Source organism: Diaporthe amygdali (assembly GCF_026229845.1).
Source record: "Diaporthe amygdali strain CAA958 chromosome Unknown NODE_29_length_634662_cov_65_424859, whole genome shotgun sequence".
NCBI lineage: Eukaryota > Fungi > Ascomycota > Sordariomycetes > Diaporthales > Diaporthaceae > Diaporthe > Diaporthe amygdali.
Window position 1 is genome coordinate 416309 of NW_026517049.1, and position 23936 is coordinate 440244.

General features: G+C 55.5%; 9 protein-coding genes across 9 annotated transcripts; 5 read left to right on the forward strand and 4 right to left on the reverse strand.

The window, feature by feature from the left end:
- Positions 1-74: 74 nt before the first annotated feature.
- J7T55_004397 (uncharacterized protein) lies at positions 75-1253 on the forward strand (the record flags this gene model as incomplete). The annotated part of the gene is made up of 4 exons (XM_053132046.1): positions 75-77; positions 343-414; positions 481-990; positions 1053-1253. The coding sequence occupies 4 exons, from the start codon at positions 75-77 to the stop codon at positions 1251-1253; spliced, it is 786 nt and encodes a 261-aa protein (XP_052990010.1).
- A 1449-nt stretch (positions 1254-2702) lies between these two features.
- J7T55_004398 (uncharacterized protein) lies at positions 2703-3607 on the forward strand (the record flags this gene model as incomplete). Its single annotated transcript, XM_053132047.1, has 3 exons — positions 2703-2715; positions 2793-2903; positions 3021-3607. The coding sequence occupies 3 exons, from the start codon at positions 2703-2705 to the stop codon at positions 3605-3607; spliced, it is 711 nt and encodes a 236-aa protein (XP_052990011.1).
- Positions 3608-4499: 892 nt separating this feature from the next.
- J7T55_004399 (uncharacterized protein) lies at positions 4500-6066 on the forward strand (the record flags this gene model as incomplete). The annotated part of the gene is made up of 3 exons (XM_053132048.1): positions 4500-4740; positions 4819-5566; positions 5631-6066. 3 exons carry the CDS (start codon positions 4500-4502, stop codon positions 6064-6066), a joined length of 1425 nt encoding a protein of 474 aa, XP_052990012.1.
- A 489-nt stretch (positions 6067-6555) lies between these two features.
- On the reverse strand, positions 6556-8101 carry J7T55_004400 (3-ketoacyl-CoA thiolase; the record flags this gene model as incomplete). Its single annotated transcript, XM_053132049.1, has 5 exons — positions 6556-6583; positions 6662-7432; positions 7501-7862; positions 7953-8038; positions 8095-8101. 5 exons carry the CDS (start codon positions 8099-8101, stop codon positions 6556-6558), a joined length of 1254 nt encoding a protein of 417 aa, XP_052990013.1.
- A 1967-nt stretch (positions 8102-10068) lies between these two features.
- On the forward strand, positions 10069-10974 carry J7T55_004401 (uncharacterized protein; the record flags this gene model as incomplete). The annotated part of the gene is made up of 1 exon (XM_053132050.1): positions 10069-10974. The coding sequence occupies one exon, from the start codon at positions 10069-10071 to the stop codon at positions 10972-10974; it is 906 nt and encodes a 301-aa protein (XP_052990014.1).
- A 195-nt stretch (positions 10975-11169) lies between these two features.
- On the reverse strand, positions 11170-14627 carry J7T55_004402 (uncharacterized protein; the record flags this gene model as incomplete). Its single annotated transcript, XM_053132051.1, has 5 exons — positions 11170-11287; positions 11463-11576; positions 11747-13907; positions 13960-14354; positions 14413-14627. The coding sequence occupies 5 exons, from the start codon at positions 14625-14627 to the stop codon at positions 11170-11172; spliced, it is 3003 nt and encodes a 1000-aa protein (XP_052990015.1).
- Positions 14628-15664: 1037 nt separating this feature from the next.
- J7T55_004403 (uncharacterized protein) lies at positions 15665-16519 on the reverse strand (the record flags this gene model as incomplete). Its single annotated transcript, XM_053132052.1, has 1 exon — positions 15665-16519. One exon carries the CDS (start codon positions 16517-16519, stop codon positions 15665-15667), a length of 855 nt encoding a protein of 284 aa, XP_052990016.1.
- A 954-nt stretch (positions 16520-17473) lies between these two features.
- On the forward strand, positions 17474-18581 carry J7T55_004404 (uncharacterized protein; the record flags this gene model as incomplete). Its single annotated transcript, XM_053132054.1, has 3 exons — positions 17474-17504; positions 17581-18072; positions 18172-18581. The coding sequence occupies 3 exons, from the start codon at positions 17474-17476 to the stop codon at positions 18579-18581; spliced, it is 933 nt and encodes a 310-aa protein (XP_052990017.1).
- Positions 18582-18990: 409 nt separating this feature from the next.
- J7T55_004405 (uncharacterized protein) lies at positions 18991-23591 on the reverse strand (the record flags this gene model as incomplete). Its single annotated transcript, XM_053132055.1, has 3 exons — positions 18991-22381; positions 22583-23481; positions 23553-23591. The coding sequence occupies 3 exons, from the start codon at positions 23589-23591 to the stop codon at positions 18991-18993; spliced, it is 4329 nt and encodes a 1442-aa protein (XP_052990018.1).
- Between the last annotated feature and the right edge of the window lie 345 nt (positions 23592-23936).

Sequence of the window (23936 nt, forward strand, 5' to 3'; positions counted from 1 at the left end):
TTCCTTTGAACCATCGCCAAACCACAGTTCTTCGAGAGGGTCAATTCCAGAACTGCCGACCATCACCCTTCAAAATGGTAAGCACTTGATTGAAATGTCTTCATGACGATAGACTCAGCCGCCTCGCGTGTGCTTGCGTCTGTCGTCGATCAATTTGACTCTCAAGACTGCTCTCGAAGAAATTCGAGATGCAGATTCCGCCTGTCGTCCTTGGACGCAGGTGATGACTTGGCTTGAGCCTCCGCACGCTGGCAGACATGTCTCGTGTGAGCTCTTTAGAGTTCAAGAAAGACCACCAAGCAATGGAACACATTCGCTGATGTCTTTCTTCCTCAATGATAGCCTCCCAAATCCGGAAAGAAGGCGGCTCCCGCCCCGTTCCCCCAGTCCAAGGCTGGCAAGAAGGCTCCCAAGGTAAGTTCTTCGAATCTCTCACGCATCCCTTCCAGCAGAGCATGTTGGACTAATGCCCGCTTCCAGAACCCTCTCATCGAGAAGCGCCCTCGCAACTATGGTATCGGGGCCGACATCCAGCCTAAGCGCAACCTTGCGCGTATGGTGAAGTGGCCCGAGTATGTCCGTCTCCAGCGCCAAAAGAAGATCCTCAACATGCGGTTGAAGGTCCCTCCTGCGATCGCCCAGTTCCAGCACGTTCTCGACAAGAACACCGCCACCCAGGCTTTCAAGCTCCTCAACAAGTACCGCCCTGAGACCAAGGTCGAGAAGAAGGAGCGTCTGCTGAAGGAGGCCACCGCCATCAAGGAGGGCAAGAAGAAGGAGGACGTCTCCAAGAAGCCCTACACCGTCAAGTACGGTCTGAACCACGTTGTTGGCCTGATTGAGAACAAGAAGGCCTCACTGGTCCTGATCCCCAACGATGTCGACCCCATTGAGCTCGTCATCTTCCTGCCGGCTCTCTGCCGCAAGATGGGTGTTCCCTTCGCTATTGTCAAGGGCAAGGCCCGTCTGGGAACAGTCGTCCACAAGAAGGTAAGCGATGACCCTATCATCACCCTTATCGAGGAAGTAGTTGCTGACATTGTTCTTTCAAGACCGCCGCTGTCCTCGCTTTCACTGAGGTCCGCTCTGAGGATAAGTCTGAGCTGTCCAAGCTCGTCTCTGCTGTCAAGGACGGCTACCTGGCCAACACCGAGAACGCTCGTCGCCAGTGGGGAGGTGGTATCATGGGTGACAAGGCCAACAAGCGCACTGAGAAGAAGAGGAAGGCTGTCGAGCAGGCCCTCAAGGTCTAATTTTGTTTCGACGAGTACTGATTTCTACGAATGGGAAGCATGGCCGGCAAGGGTAAATGGTCACGGCGTCTGGAAAATACCAAAACGGTTTATGGACACAATGGAATTGCTTGATCTGGAAGCATCTTGGGCACATTCGTGTTGTGTGACATTGCCGCCGAGTAGCCAGCCACTACTAAGAATACGACTCTCGCGATGGAAGTCAGTCTTTTTCAGTGTATCACCACCGTGACATGTGTGCGAGGGTCGTAGACACCCGGACGTTGCTGGTGCCAAGGCCCTGGTGGGTAAGAAATGTCGGCCTTGCAGTGTCGCACGCTCCTATCAAAAGCCACAGAAGTCACAAGCGTTACAGTGACCCGGACCTGGACACCTCTAGCGAGCAGGGTGCTGCTGGGCAGTCTTTTATGCCGGGACTATAATAGCGTGCCGCAATAACGACAAAACAGGCCCTGATTCATCCTCAACCTAGGTATAGGGTCGCGGCCTTGGCCCGGCAGCAGGGCATAGATCTGGCGGACCAGGGGCTCTGGGACGACGATCTGTGTTTGACATTCCTTGGAGGTCTTGCACGCCTGTCCAAGCTCCCTCGATCGTGAACACTCGGTCAATTTCCCGGTCACTATCAATAACATTAACATCTGTGCGATCGGTCGGCCTGTTCAGCGATGGCAGATTGGTACTCGGGCTTGAAGCGTTTCATCCCAAAACTAAGTCCGCAGCCTGGGGTTTGCTCCCCCACAGAGATAGATATTATAAAGTTTCCCAACCTTTTTCTTTCCTCTTGCTCCCCTCAAGTCTACGAATACAACAGCCTCATAAATTCCCTTGGTCCGAACAGGTTCCACAAGGTGCTTTTCGCGTAGTCCGTAGCGTTGGGATTCGTCTGACAGTTGCCGGTCTAAAATCGCTCACCGTACGACTGTATTCCCGAGCGATCTCAACTCCCACAGATACTCCGTGTTCCCCGGTCCTGGTACGTATCTATCTTGCATCACCCCCTTCTGGAACCTGCATCTGGACCTTCGAGGATCGCTTCTTCGGCTTCTTCTCTGACGCGACTGCAGACCCATCTGTGGACCACAGCTTTCCCCATTTTGCCGGCAGGGTCCAGAAATTCGCTATTACATCGCGAGTTGCTTCCAAGCGTCGGAACGGTCCGCTGCATCAGATATCCATAGCCCGTCAAATCGGCATTGCAAGCAGCACCACGTCCGCGCCACCATCCCGGCTGCTCGCTTCACCGTCGTTCCCCCTTCCCCCTCCTTTTGACAGGAGACGTCCCTGGGAGTCCACCCTCAAGACCGAGGCGCTTGCGAGCTTGCGAGCTTGCCCCGGGCTCTCTGAAGCGCGTGCATCGACCGACGCCTCCTTGTGCCTCCTAGCATATAAATACTAGTGGTAACGCAGAGGAATTCTGTTGCTGAACACTCAGGCACATCTCCGAAAATGGCTCACAACCGTAAGTCTCATGTGCCGATATCTGCTTGCCCTCGCTCGCGGATTCGTTCTCGCTAACCGTTCATCTTGCCGATGCAGAGGACACCTTCCAATATGCCATGAGCTCGAACGGAGCCTGGGCGGGCTACAAGGCGTACCAAAACCCGCAATTCTTCCCGAAGCTGGCGAGCGGCCAATCGCCACAGATCCGTAAGTGTCTCATTCCCCTGTTGCACAGCGATGGCATGCGGCGAATTTAGACTTTCATACCTTCTGGCACCCGCCAAGAGTCGCGAAAAATGACAACTGACTAATAACCAAAATCAGTCTGGCTCGGTTGCTCCGACTCCCGCTGCCCCGAGACGACGATCCTCGGCCTTCAGCCGGGTGACGTCTTCGTGCACCGCAACATCGCCAACATCATCTCTGCAACCGACATCAACACGTCGGCGGTGATCGAGTACGCCGTCGCGCACCTCAAGGTCAAGCACGTCGTCCTGTGTGGGCACACCTCGTGCGGCGGCGCCGCGGCCGCGCTGTCCGACTCCAGGGTGGGCGGTGTCCTCGACACCTGGCTGACGCCGCTCAAGGCCGTCCGCTACGCTCACGCTGATGAGCTGGCGGCCATCCGGGACGACAAGGAGCGCTCCGTCCGCATTGCAGAGCTGAACGTCGAGGCCGGCGTCAAGGTCCTCATGGCCAACTTCACCATCCAGGAGGCGATCCGCGACCGTGGGCTCGAGGTCCACGGGTGTCTCTTCGACATCTCGTGCGGCAAGATCAGGGACCTGGGATTCGGGAACACCAAGGCCAAGGTGAATGGACACCGCAGCCCAGGACCTGAAGAGATCATTAGGGGCAACCACGCAACGCTGGTCTTCCGCAGCGGTGGTGCTTCGATGACGGGTCGATAGGGACGTGCTTTTCTCCTTGTTAGCTGTGTGATTTACTGTTCGTGGCGTTCAAAGATATGCATGGGGCGACCTGGGCAGAGCCCTTGAGTCGTGGGTCCTGGGGGAAGGATTGTGCATGAGATTTATGCACCTGGAGACTGAGTCTGTTTGGATGCTCAAAAGGGAGGGTCAGTTGCATTTGGAGATACTTAAGCGGCGGGGACACCACCCCATCATCTGTATTCAAGAGTAGCGTGGCGTGGGAGCTTATAGATTGACTGACTGACTGACTGCGTGAATGAATGATAAATTCTTTGCAAAAACAGCATCTTCCCTGCCGTGCCTTCACATGCGCTCTCTTGCGTCAAGCGACCCCGCCATTCAAGAGAAATGCCCCTCAGCCACGACAAAGCTCCGTAAACCGGCCACTTCTCTCAACCGACGATCACAAAGGGTCTCAGGAACCACATAGTCCATCTGCCGTGGGGTCTTGATGTTGGTGAAAAGGCGTGATGACGTTAATCTAATTTTTAAAACGTCTTCTTTAGATATTGTAATCGGGTACCGTTGGCAAAAGCTCACTCGCATTTGCCTTCCTTTAGCGGCCCTTGGCAAATGCGGGTGCCTCTGTCGCATAGATCTACGACATCTCATCCACCACTTTCACTGCCGGCGGTTTTGAAACAATTTGTCCGTCACTGTCAAATCCAATATACGGCCATTTCTTTTTGACATCAACCTGAGATTTCAAGAAGCCTGCCGAGCGAGCCAGGTCTAGTATTGCTGCTCTAAAGTCGTGGTAGCTTCACATCGAATTACCACCTCATTCTCAACATCGATAAGGGCTGACTCTACTAGCCAAGCGAACTCTACAACATCACGATAGACGGAGATTTTGGGGCCGCTTTACATCATGTCTCTCTCAGTCCTCACAGATGAGCAGATCAGACTGCTGCTCGAATCCCTGACCGTGGACGAGCTCGAAACCTTCTATGTGAACCTCAAGGGCGCACTCCATGACTACTCAAACGGATCCCAGGTAGCCGGAGAGTCCGACATCCACCAACCTCATCGACAATCCGTCAATTCATCCAGGACAGGCGCTACCACTCTGTTCATGCCCTCGAGTAGCCCTGCTGGCGTCGGTGTCAAAGGTGTGCGCGCCCCTTGTCTGGCCCTGACCCTAGCCCCGGGCCTCAAACCTATATGCCCCTGCTGATCAGACGAAATAGTTATCACCCTTTCACCACCCCAGTCAAAACAAGATGAAGCGGGAGGGAAGCCCAAGATCAAACCCGTTGGCGCTATCACCCTGTTCTCAGAAACGGGCCAGCCCGTCGGTATCCTGCATGCCTCAACGCTGACGGCATTTCGGACGGCCCTAGCATCAGCCTGCCTGGTGGTGCGACGCAACCGCATCCAGACGGTCACGGCCTTCGGGTCCGGCGAGCAGGCCTACTGGCACATCCGGCTGGCGCTCATGCTGCGCGGCAGCACCATCCGGCAGGTCAACGTCATCAACCGGCGCTTCTCGGACTCGTGCAAGTACATCCTCAAGCGGCTGTACGCGGTGCCATCCGCCGTCAAGGAGCGCGAGGGCTGGCAGGACGCCCAGTTCGGCATCCTCACGCCCGGGTACGGCGAGTTCAACCGCCTGCTCAAGGAGCAGGTCCGCGCGGCCGACGTCATCTTCTGCTGCACGCCTAGCAAGGAGCCGCTGTTCGACCACACCATCCTCACCAACAGCGACGGCCGCCGCAAGGGCCGCCTCATTGTTGCTATCGGCAGCTACAAACCCGACATGCTCGAGATCCCTCTCGAGGTGGTGCATCAGGCCGTCAAGACGCATGAGCCGGGCCATAGGCACTTCCACAAGCATGCCACTGAGGGCGGCGTTGTCATCGTCGACACCCTGGACGGGGCGCTGGAGGAGGCCGGCGAGATCATACAGGGCGGACTGACTCCCAAGCAGCTTATTGAGTAAGTTCAACCGGAAAGAGATGTCTTCTGAAACGGTATGCTGATATAGTGTCTACGCATGCAGGCTCGGTGAGCTCGTCATGCTCCATCGCATAAAGATGGACGAGGAGTCATCCTCAGACGACACGAGCAGCCTCGTCTCCAGCAGCGGGGCCAGCACGGCGCCGTCCTCGGACTTCGAGAAGCTCGACCTCAGCTCCGGGCCGTCGATGACGTCCGTCTACAGCGGCACCAACGACGAGCCGGACAGCCGCTCGCCCAGCCGGCCGTCGAGCCGCCCGGGCTCGCTGTTCCACCGGCGCAAGACCAGCCAGAGCAGCAGCTCCGCCGACGGCGGCAAGAAGAAGAAGGAGCGCGAGGACCACATGTGCCGGTGGCTGCAGGCTGGTAACGTCATCTACAAGAGCGTCGGCCTGGGGCTCATGGACCTCACGGTCGGGATGTCGGTCATTGAGTTTGCGCGGGATAAGGGTGTAGGCACGCACGTGGCTGGCTTCTAGGGGGACGCGCCACCGCGGCTATCACGGCTTATGAGTGACTTTTTGATTCCCACCGAAGCGAGGGGTCTTAAGGGGGGTATTCGCTGAGGGTGCTGCATGGCGTGCACATCCAGGTCCACTAGACCGTATGATTTGGCGAGGCACGTACACGTACTGGGGTGCGCCAGCCACGTATCATGATGTCGGTCCCGTGTGACCCAGAGCTCCGCGAAGTGATTGTTGTCCATTTGTTGGCAATGGTTTTTCGTTTCTTCTAGTCCTCGAGACACGCGGCATGCACAGCAAACAGCAAGTGACTGGCCACTACAGACGCTTGCTACGAGTCTAACATCTAACAGTCGTTACTTACAGAGAGGCTGGGAAAAGGGAGAATCCAAAAGACAGCTGCTAGGATCAACGACTTCAGGGTTGGAGAACGTGCTCGTCAGGTCATGTTGCTCAATACACAAATCTAGACAAGATCCTATTTTTATACTACAGCGATACAATCTACTCGGCAACCCAGACAGCAGCCATTCTAGGGTAGAGAAGAAAGGTTAGCGTTTGCTATAAGACAGAGGGTGAAACTAAAGTCAAAGTTTGCAAGACAACTTACCCCATGCCTGTGCCCACACACATACTCGTGACACCGATTTTCTCGCCTCTCCTCTTAAGCTCGTACAGCAGCGTGGAGACCTGCCTGGCTCCAGTGCAGCCAAGGGGGTGGCCGAAGGCGATAGCGCCGCCCTTGGGGTTGATCTTCTCTTGCGGCAGGCCCAGCTCGTTGGCACACCACAGGCATTGGCTGGCGAAGGCCTCGTTGATCTCGAAGATGTCGACGTCGTCCTTGGTGATGCCGGTGAGCTCGAAGACCTTGGGGATGGCCTTCCAGGGGCCAACGCCCATCAGCAGCGGTGGGACGCCGACGATGCTCGCAGCCACGTACTTGCCCAGGATCTGCTGGCCCAGCCTCTCGGCCGTGCTACGCTTCATCAGCAGCACGGCGGCGGCGCCGTCGCTGATCTGCGAGGCGTTGCCCGCGTGGATGCTGCCGTCCTTGGCGAAAGCGGGCTTGATCTTGCCCAGGGACTCGGCGGTGATGCCGGGGCGCACGCCGTCGTCCCTGTCCACGACCACCTCCTTGGTCTCGCCGGTCTTGGGGTCTTCGTACTTGGCTTTCAGGGGGAGGATCTCCTGCTTGAACAGACCCTGCTTCTGGGCTTCGATGGCCTTCTGGTAGGAGCTGGCGGCGAAGGCGTCCTGGCTGGCTCGGTCGATGTTACGGTCCTTGGCCATCTGCTCGGAGAGGACTCCCATGGGCACCTTGCAGTTGGCGGCTTCGGGGTGGGACTCGAGGAGCTCTGAGAACTCGGAGACGGCTCCGGGGCTGTAATTGGTATGTTCATTAGCGTGGATCCATGGGTAGATGTCAACTATGACGGGTTTGATGCATACCCATATTGCGTCGACATGGACTCGACACCGGCACCGATTCCGACCTCGATCATGCCGGTGCTGATCTGGTTCGCCACATCCACGCAGGCCTGTAGGCCGGAAGAGCACTGCCTGTTGAGGGTTCGCACGGCGGTGGCGTCTGTGAAGCCGGCGACCAGGGCAGCGGCCCGCATCTCAGTAGCACCGCCACCGGGGGCAAGGACGGTGCCAACGCAGACATCCTCGACCAGGGCGGGGTCGATCTTGGAGCGGTCGATGATGCCCTTGAGTGCGCCAGCAACCAGGTCGGAGGCCATGGTGTCCTTGAATGCGCCCTTGCCACCCTTTGTGAATGCTGTTCGGAGGCATGCTGTCACGACGACCTAGAAAAGTAGCAACGAGTTCCTGGTCAGCAGGTGAAATGGTAGAGACAGGGTAGGAATAGAGCGAGTAAAGTAGATGGATGGGCTCACATCATCGGGGTTCTTCTCGAGGAGTCTGGCCTTGCCCTGCTTGGGGCTGGTGAGCTGGCCAGCAACTGCTGAAATTCTGTCGATAGCTGTGGCCACCTAGTCAGTCCGAGGTCTTTGGAATAAGATGAGAGAGCTCTCTTACCACCCATCTCTGCGGTTCTGCTTGTCTGTCCGGGTTATAGGTGATGCTTGGGAATGGGTCACGGAAGGCACGGTGATGCTGTAGATAGAATAGAAACGGAAATGCTATGTGTTTCGTGCCGTAAACAGACAAAAATGGAGAATCAGAGAGGTGTTGTCTGGTGCGAAGATGTCAGAGAAGAGGGCGAGGAATGTTGATGGTAATCTGGACCTCTGGCCTCGTTGTGCCGAGGCACACGACGCCCGAACCCGAGCGATGTGGACTGCTGCAGCTGCCGGATGTCGGACAAGCAGGGCCTTGGCGTCATGGGACAGACTAGGCCTTTCAGCGTCTTCACATGCCAATTGCCCTACTGCCAGTGCTGACTGGAGGCGGTCACAGCAGGACAGCACGGGCAGATGATCTCACTTGATGCTGGTGCTCGACTCGACTTCCATGTGGCTGCTTGCTTACTCGTTCACGCTGCGGTTTCACATGCTCGACCAAGACCTTGACCTCGATCGTCCCCATATTGATCATCTAATCCTTTCCGACAATCTGGGGCATGCGGCTCTTTCTCTTTTCCGGGGCGCTACTGCAGAGGCCATCCTGGCCCTGGGGAATTCGTTCTCTTATAATGTCATAGGGCTCACCTGGAAAGGCAGGGGAGGGCCATGAAGGTCGCCAGGAGATGCAGCAATATTGACTGTCATCCATTTATTCGTACTCCTAGACTTCTAGTTTGCAAGGATCCCAAAAGGTCAGCCCAACGCTCCAGAGTACGCAGAAAGAGGCAAGAAGGAACAACACCTACTCAGGTCAATACTATCCATGGGAACGTTTTCCTATCACAGGTTACTTCACAGGAGGTTATCCAACAGCAGGGTATCCCACATGAGGTTATCCCACAGAAAGATCTGCAATGTACTAATCATGTTGTCCCATACATTTGGGATCCTTATGAGCTGTATAAGCTCTCCCATCCTTCAATCACGCATTCATCAGTCAGCCAATCTAACAGCCAATCCACGAATCGATCCATCAATCCATCCATTGATCCCTTTATTGATTCATACACTGTCTGTGCAAGAACGGACGGATGCCCAGCTGTGCAAAATTCATCTCGCTTCGTCCCAAACAGGTCAAGTCCCCTCCAATGGACCAACACCTAAAAACTGACGGGATCCATGCCGAGACCCTCAAGGCTAGGGTAGGAGTGAGAGCGAGTGGCCTTGTATAACGGGCCAAATAGCCTCTTTGCTCATGGGCCGCGGTGCCATGCGGACGGATCACGTCCTGGCCCCTTTCCCTCCATGTCATTGCGCGTCCGGCTACAACCCTGCCACCCACGAGTGTGGGAGGCGGCTGTTTTGCGTCGAGGCCCGCCCGCCGGCGACGGGGACGCCAACCAACTACTCGCACACAGATACGAAGTCCCATTTGGCTGTCAGACGCTGCCCGTTCCTTGGTCGCGCTACAACTCCCAACGTGACAGCTCGGACAGAGCCCCTGTCGCGGCCAATCTCGCTCTCATGGCAAGACAAGGGTGACTGTGGCTGTTGGTTTGAAGCTTTCTTTCCTGAGTTGCAAGGCTTTTTTTTCCCAACGGGAGGACCAAGCTCTTTTTTGGATGTAGGCTCATTCCCCCTCTCGTTCCCATCATGAATGCGTTCGGCCTTTCCATCTTCTTTCGATCCCCTTCCGCGCTACATTCACCGTCCTGAGGAAGGAAAAACGAGCATCCTTATCGCTCACGGTGATAGCGGCCTACCTCCCGGACTCGGTAGCATATACCGATACGGCCAGCATTTACTCACTTAACCCGAATTCGCCCATCGACGGTGCCGTGATAATGGGCATGGGCATAGGCCGAACCTCAGAAACCCTGGCGATATGATGAGCTTCGGTTAATTATATTCCTAAACTCTTTACTATACACTCGTTTAGATCCGGTACCGAGTATCACGGCAGTGACCTACTTGTGCCTGGGCCACCATGGCCACCACTTCTTCCGTTTCCTCCAACGAAAACCTCGCTTCAGCCTCATCTTCTCTCTCATCTTCTCTCTCATCTTCTCTCGATCGAGTTCTCACCGTCACCATAACCCGAGCCGATGCCGCCACATCCGCTATCGCGTCCACGGTATCATCCGAGACGGCCCTTATCACAGACAGCCCGAACACGATTTCCAGCGACCTGACCCTTGTCTACGTATTTACCAAGTCCGCCACAGACAGCTCGTCTTCATCAGGGTCGTCGCCAACAGGGAGCAGCCCCTCGGGCCTCTCATCAGGCGCCATAGCCGGCATAGTGATCGGCTCGGTCATCTCACTCATCTTCCTGGTCCTCCTCGTCTTCTGCACCTCGAGGCGCTTCGCCAGGAAGAGGCGCCGCGAGGAGGCGAGCCTACACCACTCAGACTACCGCAAGAGCCACGCCGCCCCCAGCAGCTACCACCAGGCCCGGTCGCAGCGGTCGACCATTTACTCGCCAAAGTCCCCGCCGCAAAAGCCGCAGGAGTTGGCCACGCATTTCAACCGCCTCGAGGTCGACGGTAGGGGCAGGCCGGTCGAGGTCCTCGGGAGTTATAAACATCCCATTGAGTTGCATGGCGGTAGTACAACGGACCTGGTGGCCCACGTATGGAAGGGTGGAAGACGTCCAGCCGTCAGGAAGGACGACGGCAGTGTGATATATATGATCCCTGCGCGGGGAGGGGACGATTTCATCTCGGATGCGGGCAATGCGGTGTGCCTGAGCCCCCCATGTACGTGGGAGACAGAGTCTTGGGCGGCGAGTGTGTCCGGCCAGTCACATATATCGGTGTCGGGCACGCGCGGAACGCCCTCGAAGGCTTCGTCGAGGGATACGTTAGGGTACAACACTCATACGAAAGAATGACACCTCATTTGTCGATAAGGAGCAGCACAGCCCAGCGTGAAGTGAAATGGGGTTTCTGGTATCTTTGTGTGCCTGCTATGCCGTGGCAAGTTTTGACCCCCAACGCCGCTGCGACTCAGGCCCACTTTTCCGGTATGCCATCACTCCAGCCAGTACGCCTTGTCCGTCTGCAAACTCCAGTCCGTTATACCAATATCACAGCTTGCCTCGCAAGTTTCTCAATTTCGGGTCCGTATCAACGCCAAGCGCGTCGCGTAGGTTGATGTCGATGCCCTCCCTTTTCAGCCGCTCGGTAAGCTTCAAGACGCAGTACCTGGATGTGTGAACAAAGTCCGCAGGTTAGACAAACCCTGTGCACAATTTCTCGAAAACAGCAAGGAAGGGATGATGTTTCGCAACAGCGGCTGGGAGGGCAAAGGAAAAAAGAGCAAGCAAGACAAAAAGGGGACCGTCTCCCACAAGTATTGGTGTGTTGTGATTGCCCTCACATGAAGTCCTCGTCTTCCGTCTCCTCCCCATTTTCCCCGAGGGCCAGCCGCGCGGCCTCGTCCGCAAGGTTTATGATGTCGTGCAGGAGCTCGTCCGTTCGACTCCTAGGGGGCCTTTTGTAGGTTTTATGACCATGGTCAGCATATTTCAAATCAAGTACTGTTTTGCCCTCTGTCCACAGCTTGTCTCGAAACTAGCAGCCTTGAGAGAATGGGGCTTCTCAAGAGATTCCGAAAGCTGCTGAGTTCATAAAGGGGATGAAAACGGGGAAAAGTCTCATTACATCTGAGCCTGCGCCCAATCCAGCGCTTGGAGATAGGTTCGCATATTACTTCGGGGGTTGTCAAGCTGGGGCCCGCCGTTGGCGGTGCTCGAGCTCGGGACCGCCGGTACGGGGGCGTTGGCAGCTCGTGCTGGAGCAACAGGCCCGGGGTTACTGGCGCCGCTGACACCATTGTTATTCAGCGTGGCCATTGCCGGCTCGCTTGGAGCTGGACGCACCTGCACCCTCACCTCGCCGGGCACGCCGTCGATGCGAAGGTTCGTAGTCTGTGCTGGTGTGGCACTAGGGGGAGCAGGAGTGTTGTGCACCAGGTTGCGCAGGAACGTGTTGGCGTCCTCGCAGCCGTCCATGAGCCACTTCAGGCAGAGCTGGACACGCTCGCGAGCGTAGCGGTTGTGGTCATCGTAGGTGCAGCAGTTCAACAAGGCTACTATGCCATTGTGTCGTACGACCTGCGCCTGCACCGTTGGGTTGCCTGGACTGCTGCGCCCGGAAGGCGGCTGGAGGAGAGCCGCGAGTATCTGCAAGATCTGGCCCTTGACACCGGCCCACGGGAAGGTGTGAGCGGATGGAGTCTCTCTAATGTTTGGGTGGGGTGGGGGAGGGGGAGGAGGGTCGTTGACATCGTAGTGCTCGCTCGCCGATGCCGATGCCGCCGGATCTGCCGGACGGTGTTGTGAGCGATGGGGCACATCAACGAGAGGCTTCTTAGGCACGCCAGCCTCGAGGCCCTTCAGAAGGGCCAAGAGATCGTATGCCGCCTCCCATTCGATCAGCTTGTTTCGCATTTCGAGATCGTCGGAGACTGTCGTGAGAAAATCCAAGAATTGGACCAGACCATCCTTAGCACGTTCCATGTCCCAGTTGTCGACTGGAAAGTCTGCAGGATCCATGGCGTTGTCCCGAATTTGGGCCTGCAGGTTCATCAGGGCCACGCACTCCGGCACGATCCGGCTTCTGAAGGTGATGAAGAAGAAGTGGACTAATCTTATAGCCACCATCTGATCTTTGTTCTCTTCGGCGGGCGGATTCTTGATTCGAGCTCGAAACATATAGTTGATGAGTCGGAGTAGGATTGTTTGAGCTGGTGAAACGATATCCTTGGGTATCCTCAGATTGTTCCACGCGTAAGGTATCAGAGCACTGTGATGGATGGCTTCGACAATTTGGCTCGTGATCTGGAAGATGAGAGAGGACTCATCCTTCTCCCAGACCGCAATGAAGACAAGCATTTCTCTTAGAAGACTCTTCCCGCAGTCCAGGGCCAAGAACATGCGACACCGCGTCTTTTGCAAATTCTCGCCTGCCCTCGTCCAACCGCTGCCGGCTGCGTCCAATATGCATGACTTGACGATCATGTGCAGAGCCTCGATCTGTTTTGGATCGAGTATGTTAGGCACTTCGGTGAGAAGACCAGTCATAGGACCCTCGCCGTAGGAATCGTCGTCGTCCACGTCCTCGTCCTCAACCATGTCGTCTGCATACTCTTCGCTGTATTCCTCGGGGGCGTGCTGGTCACCTTCGTCGGCGTAATCGGCTTCGTGAACGCCCTCTTGTGGCGAACCTTGTCTTTCCTGGTCTTCGGCGCGGTATTGATGAGCATATCGATTGACGAGGTTCTCTTTGCAGTTCTCAGTCCGCTTCTGCGCGAACTCCACCGAGGGCATAGGTACGACCCAATCATCGAAGTTTGCGTCTCGTGCTTTGATCCACCACATGTCGACCTCTCTGGATACGCGCCCATAGCACCTATCCTGTTCAAATTTGTCTGTCTCCTCCGGTTTCCACTGCGGGTTGATCTTGTCGTTGTCCTCCGGATCGTCGGCCCTGACCTTTACTGAACCTGGAGGTAGCCAATTCCAGGCCAAAGGCGATATTGGTGCCAATGCACCAGGAGGTTTCTGAGAACGGTTCTCGGCGTAGTCTCTAAGCAGCCGCCGGGCAGTGTCACACATTGTTGAGTTGCGTTCCAGCCAATGTTGGACCTCCGTTTTGGCGACGTCGACTCGAAAGCCTAGTCCATCACCAAGTCCGTCCTGTGGGTCATCCAGTGCGGCATCCTCATCAAACAATACGTCAAACCAGAAAGACATCTTGTTCCTGTCGTTCTTGGCAGTCCAGTTGTGTGCTTGTTGTAGTGAAGTGACGAGGATCTTCTTGTCTGGAAATTTTGTCAGTAAGCCACGAAACCCTAGGGAGTCCTAAGATCTTACAAAGCTCGGTGATCTCATTGAGTCTCTGTCTAGAGTTCTCATCCAAGACTTCTCCATCGTAACCCTTGCTCGTAACGTTGACGCAAAGAATGATGGTCTGGTAGACCATCTGGTCAAAATGGACTGCCGCACATAAGTCCTGAGGCACCTCGGGCTCGGTGGTCACAAGAAGATTGCGGGCGATGTGCATCAGCTTGTTAAGAATCTGCAAGTCGTCCTTCAGGCCCTGGTAATTCTTGACGATGAGAGCAGTGCTCTCTTGAGGGGTCACGCCCTTGTCTGGGTCATTCAAGCTGGCTAATGGACCAACAGAGCGCGTGGTGAGATTTGGAATGGCAGCGGCAAATATCCTCGTGAGCCATATCCATATGGCGACGTTCCTGGACAGAGCCTCTCTGGGAAGTGGTTTAGCGAAGGTTACGGAAACGATCGTCGAGCACGAGATTAACTTACCGGACTTCTTTTGACGCATGAGTCTTCTCCAAGGTACGTGATACCATGGAGACGACCTTAGCATTGGTCTGAGGGCCCATTGCAGGGGAGTCGGTATAATGGCCTTCGAGGCATATGAGGGCGGCGGCAAAACATCGCTCCTCTATTGACTCGTTTGAGGACGTACTGCTCTGAGAATTGGGCTCAAGCTCGTCTGTCACCGAGCCGAGCGCCATTTTCTCGGATTCTCACTGCAGAGACCAGCCAAGTATGATCGCAGTGCTTTGAATCTTTGATCCTGTTGGTGGAGGGTGCCCTTGTTCGGCGTCTCGTCCAAAGTAACAGCTGCAGCAATGACTTGAGCTGTTGCCGAGGTCGTATCCCAAGAAGCTGCTCTGCTTCAAGGTGAGCCACAGATCGAACGGTTTTGCGGCTGCCTCCCACGTTCGTAACAGGCGGAAACTGGTGCTTCACTTTGTAGTCTCCAAACAGCAAATGACAGTGAAAGCGTGGAGACACAAAGAATAGTTGAGCGAATACGTCTGATGGCAAATGTTGAAGCTTACCAACCTAGGTGGGTAGGTAGTTTAGGTACTCTAGAGGCGGCGTGAATTTTGCAGCGGATCCTGCCTAAGCTCACACCGGTGTAGCGGCAATACAGCACTGTAGGACCCAGCCCTACGCAGGTCGAGCTTGCTTCCTCCACTTATGAATGGCATACCAAGACATCAATTTTGTACCTTTCCACCAACCTCGCCGTCTTTGAGCTTTGCAATCATCGAAAACTTTGTCACGAATCAGTTGTACTGAATGGTCAATTTGTTCCAAGATCATACAAAAGTACAATTCTGCCTCGCCGGTCACTTACATCGACAATGCCCCTTTCCCGCTCATAGTGCAGCGGATTGAGATCATGAAGACGACGAAGACCAGGCCCTTTCCTCGTCCTTATACAACGTGACACGCGTGGGCTTCGTCCCGCACACAGTTCTGAGAGGCGAATCCATCATCATGCAAGAAGAGCTTCGCCACGACTATTTCTTACATTACTAATTACATGTGCTGACTAGCTGCGGATTCCAACGCAGACTGTCTCCACCCATTGATGCTCAAAGCCCCGAGGTACTGGACGCACGATCACTGCCCATTCCAATTAGGACAGGAGACCGCCAATCTTTACTTCGGCGATGCTTTCTCTTCTTACACCTCCACGTCTGTTTTGGCGCCGCGTCAAACGTCAGCAGAGCAAGCTCCAAGTCCTTCGCAGCCTTTTTCACACGGACGGCACAGTGAATTTGCCGCTTTCAACGTCTCTCTGGGCCTGAATGGCCAAGTTGAATATTTCAACAACCATGTGCTGCCTCTCTGCCTCGAGGAATGAATCCTTTGCTGCATCCCCATACCAGACGGTCGAGTAGATCTCAATTCCGTGCTCGCCCGCGGCACCGACAACATCGCGCACCGAGATGTGCAACACCCCAAACAGAGGGTCCTCGCTGTTGTCCTCGAGAACCTTACTGCCTGCCGCCTGGAAAGGAAACTCAGGCAGGAGGCGCAGGAACGGGAACTGAATCCTGTTTGGGGGAGTCGCATAGTCCGGAATGGTAAATCGGGTCGTAACACCGCCCCAGCCCTCCAGAATATCCGAGGCCAGGACGCCTGGCCCTGTTGTGACGGTGCGCTTGAAGTAATGCTCTCCGTTCACATCATTGTTTACTTCGTCTGCCAGGGGCGACTGGGACCACGCGGCGAAAGCCAGTGCTGTCAGGTTCGGCAGGTAGGCCGTCCCTATGGCGTCGGCCGATACCCAGCTATCTGGAGTCGATGTCTTGATCACGTCCTGCCAAAACGTATCGGCGGCGGCGATATCTGGCGCCAGGAGCTTCTGCAAGCCATCGGCATCATATTCTGCCTTGAGGCGCTTGTTCTCCTTCTTCAGCTCGGCCAGGTCGTCTGAAGTCGATGGGTCAAGCCCCATGCGGGTCTTGAGGAGTTTGTTGGCCGTCTTCAAGCCCCGGATTTCGTATGTGGTCTTTGGGGCCGCATCTAACGGGCCTGAGTGCTCAAAGACATATCCCTCGACAGTCTCGGTGATGACTTGTTGCGCTGATGCGCTGGCGGCAGGCATAGTGACGGGGATAAGGGCCTTGAGCTGCAATTTCAACCAACTGAGGACGAAGAGAGAAAAGGCTGAGAACAGGTGAGGATGTCTGTATCAACTGTGAACATGATTGATGACCTCGCCATGCTTTTGTACTTATTCTGGAGATCAGTTCGGCGCAGTTGTATAAGCCTCACGTCCTTCGGCATGGCCACAGGAGCGCCAAGCTATCCGTCTTATCGCCAGCCTCGCGCAGACCGGAGCTGCTCACCAAGTCCAGAGGCCAACGGCCCACTGTTGGTAGTAAGAACCATACCTCAAAGTCCTGTTGGCTAGACTTTATGATGCCGTCTCTTCCAGAAACCAAGCATTCGCTAGCGCGCCAGGTCGGTTGTCCTGGTGGTATTCGGTCCTGTGCGAATCAACGTGCTTTGCAAATGTGACTGTGCCTCTCGTCAGCATCAGGGGATCCGCTCTAGGGGAGTCCGCAGGAGACACGCAAGGTCAATGGTGAGTTAACGCACATCGCAACGCAAAAGGAAAGGATCGATTCCCCGGGCAGAAGCAGGGTAGTTGGAAGTGTGCCCCGGGGGATAAATTCGTTAAGACTCATCATCTTGGTGTGTAAGCTGGCTTCTGATTCTTACGTAGGTGGAATTTCCATCAGGAATGAGCCTCACCTTGCCACTGGGAGCCCAAGGGACAGCCTGATGATTATTCGGCAATCTCTCGTTGTTGAATACCACGTGGGTGACTGACAGGTGTTGAAATGCCTTATTGTACACAGCCTAGTAATGCAAGCCGTAGCGATTCAACACCGCACGCCGGGGGTCGTCTTAGAAGAAAAGCATGTTTTGGTGCATAGTCTAGTAAAGCTCTCGACCCCTCCAATAATTTTGGAGGGGCAGCCTCACCAGCTAGCTGCTGGACCGCTTCCTTTGCTTTAGTCTTTGGGAAAATCCTCACATATTTTTTTTCACGATGGCCACAGAACTTCCAGACAAGTACGACCGTAAGAAAACCTCCTCGTTGTTTCTTCGGCACACCATGCCATGGGGCGCACCGCTGACTATCGCCGTTCCGTCCAGGGCCGGTCCACATCGCCGTGATAGGCGGCACCGGCCTCTCTAAGATCGATGGCTACCACCCCGTGGCATCCGTCAACCCCTTGACCCCATGGGGCTACCCCTCCGCCCCGATTCAGATCCTCGAACACAACGGCGTGCCCATCGCCTTCCTGTCGCGACACGGCGCCCACCACGAGCTTGCCCCCCATGAGGTCCCCGCGCGCGCCAACATCGCCGCCCTGAGGCACATCGGTGTGCGGAGCGTCATCGCCTTCAGCGCCGTCGGGTCTCTCCAGGAGCACATCAAGCCCATGGACTTTGTCGTCCCCGACCAGATCATCGACCGCACCAAGGGTATCAGGCCGTTCACCTTCTTCGAGAAGGGCTTGGTGGGCCACGTTGGTTTTGCCGACCCCTTCGACGCCAAGATGGCGGCCGTGGTCAAGGCCTGCGCCGGCGCGATGCAGGGCGAAGGATCGACTTTGCACGATAGCGGAACAATCATTTGCATGGGTAAGTCGGGAGGCTAGCCACGAGAAACCCCAGCAATATGCCCAGTAGTCAAAAACACCTTACTGACCGGCTGCCTCTCTTCCTTGCCGCGCAAAACAGAAGGACCCCAGTTCTCGACGCGCGCCGAGTCCAACATGTACCGCTCCTGGGGCGGCAGCGTGATCAACATGTCGGCGCTGCCCGAGGCGAAGCTCGCGCGCGAGGCCGAGCTGGCCTACCAGATGATCTGCATGGCGACCGACTACGACTGCTGGCGCAGCACGGGCGGCGAGGACGTCGACGTCGCCATGGTCATGAAGTACATGAGCGCCAACAGCGTCAACGCCAAGCGGCTCGTCGGCGCCGTCCTGGACGAGCTGTCCAAGCACGACAACAGCGACCTGGTCCTGGCCAAGCACTGGGAGGGCGCGAGCGGCGGCGCCGTCAAGTTCATGACCAAGCCTGAGGGCAGGGACCCCGAGGCCATGAAGCGCGTCGAGTACCTGTTCCCTGGTTTCTGGGAGAGCTGAGGATTTAGCGGGGTGAACAGAACAGGCGTCGGCGGTGTCGTTTCCCGTCCGCAGTTTGCTCTCACTAGAAATACATCTTGCCTGACATCAGAAGCCTGATGTGCATATAGATGGTAATAAGCGTATAAAGGTTTTGGATCTATGAAAAAGATATATATGCTTTGTGGTCACCATGGAAGGGGCCGTTTAGCCATAGACTTGCTCGTGTGCGGAGCACAAGGCCGAGCGCATTGAATTTTGCTCTACAAGTCGGTTGCTATGCATGGTATCCTACATTGTGTGTCTAGAAAAGGTTTTCATGCTCAGTGCTTCCCCAATGCCTTTGCGCCATACAAATATACACCAAAACCACCAACGGCCCGTCCCACTAGGATTGACATACTGTTGAAAATCCATCTCCCTACATCTCTCACATCAACTGGTACAGTGCTTCTACGCCCTTCTCTGCCGCGGCTATATGCCATGGCCGCACATCGCCCTCTTCCTCGGTCACGGACCTAGCCCTTGCAATGGTGCCCAGTCCGCGGAAGTACGTCAGCATCTCTCTAAGAAGCAGCTCATGCATCCGAGGATTTCCCTCGCTGTGGACCACGTTGACCTCCAGGACGGTAGGTGGGTCCTCGGTATTAGACCCTCCGCGCTTGATCAGGTAGCCGCTGATGAGAGCTGGGTTGGGGTCAGTCAGAGAGTGTGAGACGTTCAGCCGATGCGAGGCTATCGCCGCCCAGATTGTGTCGGTGACGTCCACGAGGCTAGCGTCCGAGTCGGTCTCGGTCGCGTTCGGGTCTGCGCCTGGTGTGGTGGCGTTCTGTGAGGAAGTCGGCGCCCCTTTCGGTGTTGCCGGGTTTCCGACTTGCTCTGGAGAGACCATGGATGACTGGGGAGTTGATACTGGCGTTGAGTAGAATACAGATTGCGCAGTAAACGGGACTTTCGATATCGATGGGAGCAATTGCAGTGACGGATTTGTGTCTACTGCCAAGAGAGTGAGGGTCACAGAAGCCTTGGTCTCAGCCTGCGCCAGGTTGATCCAATCGCTGATCTCTTGTTGATCCATTGCCCCAACTTTGGTGACAATTATGCGCCAGTGCACTTTCCAGATGGATATCAGGTCGAAAGTAGTTGTCCAGATTTCGTGAGCCACATCAGTAAAGCTTCTTGAGAGTGACTTTCCCCTTCTACCCAGGCAGTACGATGCAGTCATCTGCTTGCAGCCACGATTGTCCGACCAAGCTGCTGTGATCCATCTCTCGTCGACACTATGCGCGTATGCGATGTGCATTGATGAGTTCTCCTGGAGTATGTTCGCAGAGGGTGGGTTTCTAATTTGAAAGTCGATACCGCGGGTTATGGGCTGCTCCAGAACAATGGCTGGTGACGGCATTGGCCCCCCAAAAAGTGTGCAGCGATCATAAGTCTCGAGGCACAGTCGTATGTGCTCAGGTGGCTGGAGGACCACAAGCGAAGTCGACGTGGCCACGTAGTCCAGGGAGACGAGCTGGAGCACCAGCTCATTCTGTGCCGGCTTCTTTCTTTCTGCCAGAGCTCTTTTATATATGTCGAAGAGCCTTTTGAAAGCCGCACAGGCATCAACTATTGTCTGGGGATTGTCAGGTGTGTAAACAAAGTAAACGACTAAGTTTTTGGAAACGGCTGTTGAATTGAAGATAGCCACAGCAAGTTTGGCCATATCTTCAACCAAGGGTGATCTGAATTGAGACCCTGGGGATGAGACTGGGGCGTTGTTCGTCCTGTCAACCTCATACGAGACGAGGCCGTTCTGCACGTTTGCCGACGACGGCATTCGTTCGAAACTTCCCAACTTCAGGGATTCGTACACATTGTGAAGACGGTCTAGGAGTATACCAGCAAAGTCGGCTACGCCGTCGAGACCAGGGAACACGCAGACAGCATGTACGTTCTTAGGGCCCTGGGAAGGCCCGAGCCCGAGAGTCTCCCAAAATTTGACAGCAGACGGCAAGACGGACAACCTGGAGTCTTGTCTTCGCAATTCGAGGTGCGGTGCGGGGATCTGGACGAGACTCGGTCGCTGTTCCGGCCCGCCCGCTGGACGTGGTTGCAGGCGGCTGGGTGCCGCCAGCAATGGGACATCCTGTATCTCGAGCAGCTGCCGGAGCTGGCATATCGTCGCAGTTTGTAGGTTTGGGGGCAGTATGGTCTGGAGTGTTCGCAACGAATTTTGTGTGCCATGGACAATGTCTCGCTGCAGGTCAGTCAAATGGAGACTAGCAGGTAACGAGTCTGGCAGAGTGATCTTAAGGTAGCCAGAGGCAGCCTGCTCTGTGAGTATTTGTGCAACCATCATGAATTCATCGTCGTTGGAAATCAGTCGCTGCGAGGCTGGTTCAGCATCGGCAAAGTAGCGAGCGATAGCCGTCTCCGAGTGGTCATTTATCGATAGTTTGGACAAGTCAGTACTGCTCAACGTTTGAGAATCATCCATAAAATCGATGTCTCTTATCGACGGGGCCAGTGATTCGTTGTCATCCCCAAGCCGCCGCCGCCGCACGCTCAATTTCGTAGGTGACGATGGCTCGTCGGAGAAATCGCTTGCATCGTCCTGATCGGAAACAAGACTGACTTCATCAGCGTCGGAAGTCGAGTCCTCATACTTGATAGAATCAAGTTGCATACTGCTTTCCAAGGTCCCCGGTGCCTCCACACCTCGAGAGCCCATATTCGCGGGCAAGTCTTTCAGCGTGGTTCGTGACTTCCCATGCCGCCGGAGATAGTCGGTCGTTGGAGGTGATCCAGAGCTTTTCTGTGCGTTCTCCTCATTTTCCCATTGGAAGTCGAACCGGCCGCTGTGCTCGTACTTTTTGTTCACCATGGAGAGAGAGGGATCGAACTGAAGCTTGTCATAAACACTTCCTCGGCGAACCGGTAAATCGACGGAATTCGTGTTGGTCCGAAAACCACCTGCAATGGATGCCTTCAGCCTCTTGTAGACGGCTGTGGGATCAAAAGGGCTGGGCTGCCTTTTGACCCCGTTTGATGGCCGTACCTTGGTGCTATCACGCTGGCGACTTTCGCCTATGATGCTCCTTGCGTGCTTCAACTCTGGTTTGGCAAATACAGGAGGAGCTGGCAAATTGTTGGTCTTGGGTGTTCCAAGTTCTGCAGGCTTCTGAGGAGCGGGAACCGCGAACTGGTCTGTCGACTCCAGGTTTGGCAGACCGCTATTCAATTCCGAAAGATCAGCAACACTGACGTCCATCGAGCCAGGATGCTCGTCGAAAAAGTTGAAGTCTGCGTCGGTGATGTCGTTGTCAACGAAGACGTCATTGTTGAGTTCCCAATTCTCGCCTTGGATGAAAGACTGATCTCGCTTGGCGTCAGAGCCATCCCATCCGTCGCCAAAAGCATCACCTAGGCCTGCTGATGTTACCATTGCGGTGTCAATATCAACCAGTGCTGCTGATGGTGCTGGGTTTCCGGGGCTGGACGTGGTTCCATCTATGGACGGGGTGACGCCTGCCGCATTCTGCACACCGTCAGGCGGCGTGGGATACATGGCACCACCGGCGGCTCCTGTGTTGCTGGTTCGACGCATATCAAAAGGTGAGGACCCATTATTTTGCTGCAGCAGGCGAGGGTTAGCTTCGGCGGCGTCCTTAGATGCGGCAGCTTCTCTTTCGTTCTTTTTCTTGGCCATTAGCTCTTCCCGTTCACTGTTGCCCAGGAACCAGGTCTTTGCATGGTTCAAAGCGTCGAAGCCGTCCCTGAGACTGACTGCGCCAGGATCGACGGTGCAATTCATCGCCAGAGGGCTTCTCGTCCTTTTCCGGAAACACAGCACTGCTGGCCACAGAATGTGTGTTTGCGAAGTCACCACAGGAGTGCGCTTGCCGTCTGACTTAGATTCAACTGGCTTCCGTCGCAAATACTGAATGCTCAACCAAGAAGACCTGCTTAACACAGCGGTCGAGATACCTCGCATTTCAAGTAACTTGCAGCACGTGCTTCGCCATTGGCCTGACCTGACATCCACGTCTGGTCTGAATCGCGTGATTTGTGTCTCGGGTGACTGAGCCACGCTGCCATCGATCGAGCTCCCTTCACCTTCTGTCAGTCCCTGGAATGTCCCAAACACGCCAAAGGGGGCAGCAAGAACAGTAGCACCAGCAGGCGGTAAAGATGAATTCAAACCATCAGCGCCAGCATGCAGTCCTCGTGAGAAAGACAGGGAGACGCCGATGAGGAGTGAGCCTGTCGTTGTCAAATGCACCCTCAAAGACGCTATGATTGGAATACCTGCAGGCTCCAGAGACTCTGAATCAGGCGGTTTGGATGGTAGTATAAATGACCTCAGATCCAGCGGGATTGCACCGGTCTTCGTACAGAACCGCTGTGATAGACTAGCCAGCGCCGCTGCGGTGAAGAACTCATATATGTCTTTTGCCGGTATAGACCCGTAGCCCTTCGAGTCTACCGAGAGGCCAACATTTGTCTTGTTGTCTGCCTCCAGAGGGAAACCAGTCGCGGTCATGGCGCCTCCCGGGGCTTGTGCGCCTCGAAGCGCTGTGTCAAGCGCAGATCCACTCGGTGATGAAGAGGCAGGAGTGTTGAGCGTGTTGGGAGTCGTATTCCTGTTTTTGAGCAAGCTGATCGGCTCGAGACCGCCTTCGTCCACCAATGCAAGCTTGTAGCCACAGACGTCTAGGTCTGCTTCGAGAGATGGCTGGCCCGGCAGTCCTATGGTGGACCCGTCAATCGCTGTCAGGGAGAAGCACCAGATTGCCCGCCGAACCGGGTCGGCATAGACCAGGTGTCCCCCATTTCTGAGCGTGAATTCGACGTCGGAGGCGGAGAAGGTGTAGGCAGATGCGTGCGTGATCACAGGCTCGTAGATCTTGAAAGCGACCGAGGAGACGTTGTTCTGGGAGAAGAGCACAGCGACGTCAGCAGAGCGATGCGCAAGCGATGCGAACAGGCCCAGGGGCAACTCACAATCAATAATGTATTAGTATCATATTCCCCAGGGTCCATTTCGTAGTGTCGAGTCCCTCACAGGGGGGAGATAGCCTCCATTCATGGGGCACGTGGAAATCGGCCGTCCTCCCAAGCGAGTGTCACATCCGAGATCTCGAGGAAAGCCGGGCGCTGTTCTTGCGAATACAACGTCTCATGCGACGAAAGGTCATGGGTCTGGCCTGATCTGGTCTGCTGGAAGCCCTCGGAGGGCCACAGTCCATCTCAGTCGAGCCAGAGGCGGATATCGTAGGGCGCGCGTGATAGGCCGGAGTAGGTGTTCCCAACGGCTAGGACAATGAGCCAACCGCGGGGGATTCCGACTTTATGCTGTGCAATTCGAAACTTAGGTATCGCAGCTGG